The sequence below is a fragment of the Trachymyrmex septentrionalis genome, unplaced genomic scaffold (genome assembly GCF_001594115.1).
Source record: "Trachymyrmex septentrionalis isolate Tsep2-gDNA-1 unplaced genomic scaffold, Tsep1.0 scaffold37, whole genome shotgun sequence".
Lineage (NCBI taxonomy): Eukaryota > Metazoa > Arthropoda > Insecta > Hymenoptera > Formicidae > Trachymyrmex > Trachymyrmex septentrionalis.
Window position 1 is genome coordinate 2,262,047 of NW_017305536.1, and position 4,936 is coordinate 2,266,982.

The window sequence follows — 4,936 nt, forward strand, 5'->3', positions numbered from 1 at the left end:
TAATATTAAATTATTATCGAAACGATTGATAGCGGCTGAGGGCTAAAAATTAAAAGTTTATACGGAATATCGTAATCGACAAGGTCGGTTGCAGTTTCGTAAGTCCTCGTACTTCGATCTAGAGGGCACAGAAAAGCACGCAATAATCGGAGCCGGGCTCTATCGCGTGGCTCGATCGTTTGGGGCTTGCTATCTGGAATCTCGATCGCTTCTGATCGAGCAATTATTCCGTGGCACTTCAATTTTCCACGATAAATTTTTACCGCGTAGCGATCACTGAGCCGGAGGACACGCCAAAGCGCAGCGACACGAGAGGGTAGTGGGAAAAATTTGTCGGAAAAACGGATAGCCATTGTCTTCGGTCTGACGGAAGGTAGAGACGAAATTGAGCCATCGATTATCGTCCGCCGGTTTGCATAGAAATTGCGGAAAATGTGAAAAACGATTTTGCAATATTTCGAGACCAAGTATTGATACATTTGAATAAATTAATACTTCTTTAGTTCTTTCAATTCTTTCTTTATAGTCCGCGCGTTCTTTATTTAATGTATATTATCTTGTCTTGCAATTAGCAAAGCCTGGCACATAATGTACCCAAGCTGTCTTAATAATTGATGGCGATTTCTGCCAGACAAAACCTTCGAAATCACGACTGGTCGAGTGCAAATGCAAATACGAATTAAATTAATGCAAATATCACGGCTATACAGATTCCCATATACCATATGTGTGTGTGTGTGTGTGTGTGTGTGTGTGTATAATATATAGTGGCTCCTCGTTCTCGGACAATGTACACGTGAGACTACATTTCGCTACACTTTCGCGGGGCGTTCTCCGCGCGTGTGAGAATTTACATAACGGCATTTTATGCGCGCCAGCAGATATCATGCGTGCAATAGTCAGATGTCAGACTTGTTCGGCCGCGCACGGAGTATCACAGACGCATGTGTATAACACATCGGGTAACTTGAGGTGCCTCGAGGCGGATTGACGATGTGTGTAATCGAGCGACATTGGCTGTACAGCAGTCAGAAGAGCCGAGGAGCCGGAGAGAGCTGCGCTGTTGTATGCTTGCCGAGGAGTTTCGAGGCTGTGTTGAAGGGGATATATCATCGGACCCAGTGATACAGTGTCCTTCATGCACGTTTCGTTGGATCGTACATCACTTGGTTGTTGCTAGCACGCAGTGTGTGCGCGGGCGGACCTTTTGAATTACGTAATACGACGTCTTTGGCCTAAAACGCTCTCCGATTGTACCTTCCGTATCTACCAAAGCGGTAGGACGAAGTTTTGCAATAATCTACTTTTGACTGCGATCACGCAATCTCCAGGAGGACTGGTCCTCCAATCCGTGTACGGAAATCGATAGTCTACAAATTTCGCGTTTGTCTGTTTTTCCAATTACTCAATCAGGTTTCTTTATCGAATGCGCTCGGAATAGTTTTTCGTAGTTATATGATCAATATGGTTTCCAGGGCAATTTAAGTAGAATATACAAATCTCTGATGTAAAAAAACTAACTTCCGATTTTATACATTTCTTCCTTCCGCCTAGCATCATTCAACTTGATCAAGAGAGAAGCGCGCAATTCTACCGTGAGCAGTTGAAGTTGTCGAACGCATTATATTGTATTTCAGTTTGAATACTCCAGCAACTGGAGTATCTATAGTCTACAGCGACTATAATTCAAATAGAGCGAGCCGATTGTGTGTACATGTGTTAAAATTTTTACTTGCTGTAGTCAAAATATACATAGGTAGATACAGATTTAAAAATAATTTTGTTGGACTATCAAAATAATTATGTATGAAGCTCAAACATATAATGAGCTGTAATGCTTCAAAAAGTTTGAGCATTCTAGGGACCACCCAACTCGCGAGGGTTCTATATAAATTTCGATGGTCCAATAAAATTATTTTTAAATTCAGTTAAATTTTTTAATACTTCAGCAAAATGTTCTGTTTGTGTATTAAATCAAATGCACAATTATATTTTCTACAAATATATTATGTATTTTCTTTACTGTCATTTTTCGAAAAGTGTAGGTTAATTAATAATCGACCTCAACAGCAAAAAATGTAATAATTATCTAGATAATAAAATATTAATTAATCGAATACATATGTATAACGGCTTAAATAACATTTTCAAGCAATCAAAAATGTATTAAAAATAACATGCAATCGAAATTAATATTCTTATTTTTAATAACTTATAATTAATTAAGTGCAGTCTCATCCAATTTTATCATAATATTATTAAAAGCAATTTTCATATTAAATAACTCGAAGATCAGAATCAGATAATAATGACAGATTTATTTAAATTATTTAATAATATTTTATTCTATTATATTATATTGATATATCATGTTTCGATTGTGTCCAAAAATACATTTTAATTTTTATTTCACAGCGATTGAGGTACGTTGAGTAAATATAATGTAACTTCAAAGAGCAAACTCCTCGTTGCTGGGTAGTCCACTTACGTGCCCTATTCTTTGAAGGGACTCTCTTTGTTTGTGTTCGCATCACAGGGAACTCTCCTTTTGGATTTGAATGTTTTATCGCGTAGAGTGGCATCGATTCCCCGTTCTTATGCAACTGCCAAGAGTATCAAGACTAGAGAAGAGATGTCGGAGCGTAGAATTTAAATCATTTCGCGCTGCATCGCGCTACGCAAATATTCCACACTTGTGTTTCTCTCCACACGAAGAGGCCACGCTTCAGCAAAGTAAATATAATTTAACTTGAATTATAAACATCACGCGCTGTGCGTGCCTGTGAGAAGATATCGTTGAACTTTGGGCGTTATAAATCAGATTATTAAAATAATCTCTCAAATTTCAGTCGCTTTATTCGTGATATCTTCCTTCTTTCTACTCAAACTTTATTATCAGACTTCCTTTGTTTTGACACATTGGCATCTTGATTGATTGCTTCCTGAAATTATTATCTTATCCATTTCTATTTTCGACAAAAATATCAGCCCTATCCTATTCTTCCTTTTGAATAAGAGAGTTTTTGTAACAATGTGAATCCAAACCCTAAAATCACGTTATCCTTTTTTTTTAGTTATTAAGAAGAAGATAATCTGATCTTAGCGTTCACCGTATTTATATATAAACGGATAAACGGTATTGCAAAAACTCCCTATTTTTCTTATTGTTTTACTATGTTTAATACCATATTTAATATTTAATAATATTCCATTTTTATCTATTATTTCTCTCACATAGGGAATTCATAAAAAATAATTTTCATATTATGTCGTATTATAAATAATTCATATTATAATTTTAATATCAATCGGTAACAGTTAAGAATCTTATTGAAGAATGACAAACACAACATTTGTTGTCACATTTATATTGTATTAAATAATAAATAATAAATTAATTCCTACTGGCTGATTTTAAGATACAACATTAGAATGCTGTTTCGTTCTATATATTTTCTTGCGTCCCGGTCTTAACGCAGGCAGCGCAACGCGTCGAGAAAGTAAACGGCTCACCTGTAGCGACGCGTGAAATAAGTCCAACTGCGAGAGGAGGCTCAACACCAAGCACTCTGGTCCCGCCGTAATCACGAGGCTCTAAGTAAATCCAGGTATGTCAGCGTAACTCAAAGCAAAGCTCGCCACGCGCATTCGGCGAGTGAGCCAACCAGCCAACCAGCCAGCCAGTCAGCCGACCAGTCGGCCGGTTAAGGGAGCGTTGGCGCGAGTGGCGAGTGGTGCCCCGTGACGAGGGGGTCTCATCCCCCTCGCGGCAGCGTCACGGCACGTCGAAGAGGGATGAACGGTGTGGGCCGTTGTGTGTAGTAGGGATGAACGGCGCGCTGGTCGGAACGGAGCACAACCCCTCCGGTTGGTCTCGCTCGCACGCGCGACGGTACGTGCGATACGATAGCGATGGAAGGAGGGGGGGAGGGGCAGAATAGAAGAGAACGGGAGGAGGATGAGACGAGGAGGAACGCGAAGGGTGGAGGGGGAAGGGGTGACTCGCCTCGTGCGCGTCGGATGTACGTAGCCTCGCGGCAGGTCGGGAGTTCAGTCTGAACGCGGCAGCGGTTACCTTCGTGTCGCGCCACACGCGTGCGGCCATACGTGCAACTATTATACCTATGGTCATGGGTGAGAAACGTGCCGTTCTGTGCCCGCGCCGACGACAGGTGCCCCTTCTGGTAGTGACCACTCTCCTGGTGGGCGTGCGTACGGAGCTTGTCGGTGAGTAAGTGATGCGTGCGCGATGCATGCTGCTGCATTCCATACGTGTTCGCTTGCATTCGCGGTACCACCGCGCCGCGCCGGCAATCGTCGATCACTCTCCACGGGAGGTGTCGTCGCGCGTGCTAGGGAATCATGCAGATGACACCTGTAGTGCGCCGGAACTGTTAATTACACTGCTCATTAAGTGTCTATCTATCGTCACCTATCGAGAGACAGGCAGTTCGCGTGGGAACTACGCTGATACTTACGATAAGTTCGTTAAATCTGGGAGGGAGTAATGTATCTCCTTCGCTTCGCGCACGTGAATAAAGTTGCATTTGTGTAATATGTAATTATTATAATTGCATAGACGATGAGATCATTTAGCTGTAATTTCGTGCAAGTTAAGTAAACTGATTTTTTTTTCTCTGAATCTTTCTTTTCTTTGTCGTAAAAAATTAAATTCTTTTTCTTGGCTAAACTAATTATAAAGTCTAACCATCTCTATATCTGAAATTATAATGTATGATCGAATTTAATAAATGTTATCGGATGTAATAAAAATTAATGATGGTAAAGATTCGTGAATGGTTTTCGTCTTACCTCGAGTTTTAATTAAAAACCGATATAATCTTTTAGTTAGAGGTTCTAAAATTATTCAAGAGTTTTCAAGGAAGAGAATTATGTCACTAGGACGAGTTTGTGGGCGATGTAGAGAGAGAGAGGG

General features: G+C 40.4%; 1 protein-coding gene across 1 annotated transcript in view; it reads left to right on the top strand.

Annotated features, from left to right (window-relative positions):
• Positions 1-4,068: 4,068 nt before the first annotated feature.
• The window catches only part of LOC108750426 (protein CEPU-1-like), a 235,076-nt gene continuing 234,208 nt past the window's right edge, over positions 4,069-4,936 (top strand). Inside the window, exon 1 of the mRNA XM_018489853.1 lies at positions 4,069-4,227. Coding sequence (XP_018345355.1) covers positions 4,125-4,227 — 103 coding nt within the window. The 5' untranslated portion in view covers positions 4,069-4,124. The remainder of the gene's footprint in view (positions 4,228-4,936) is intronic.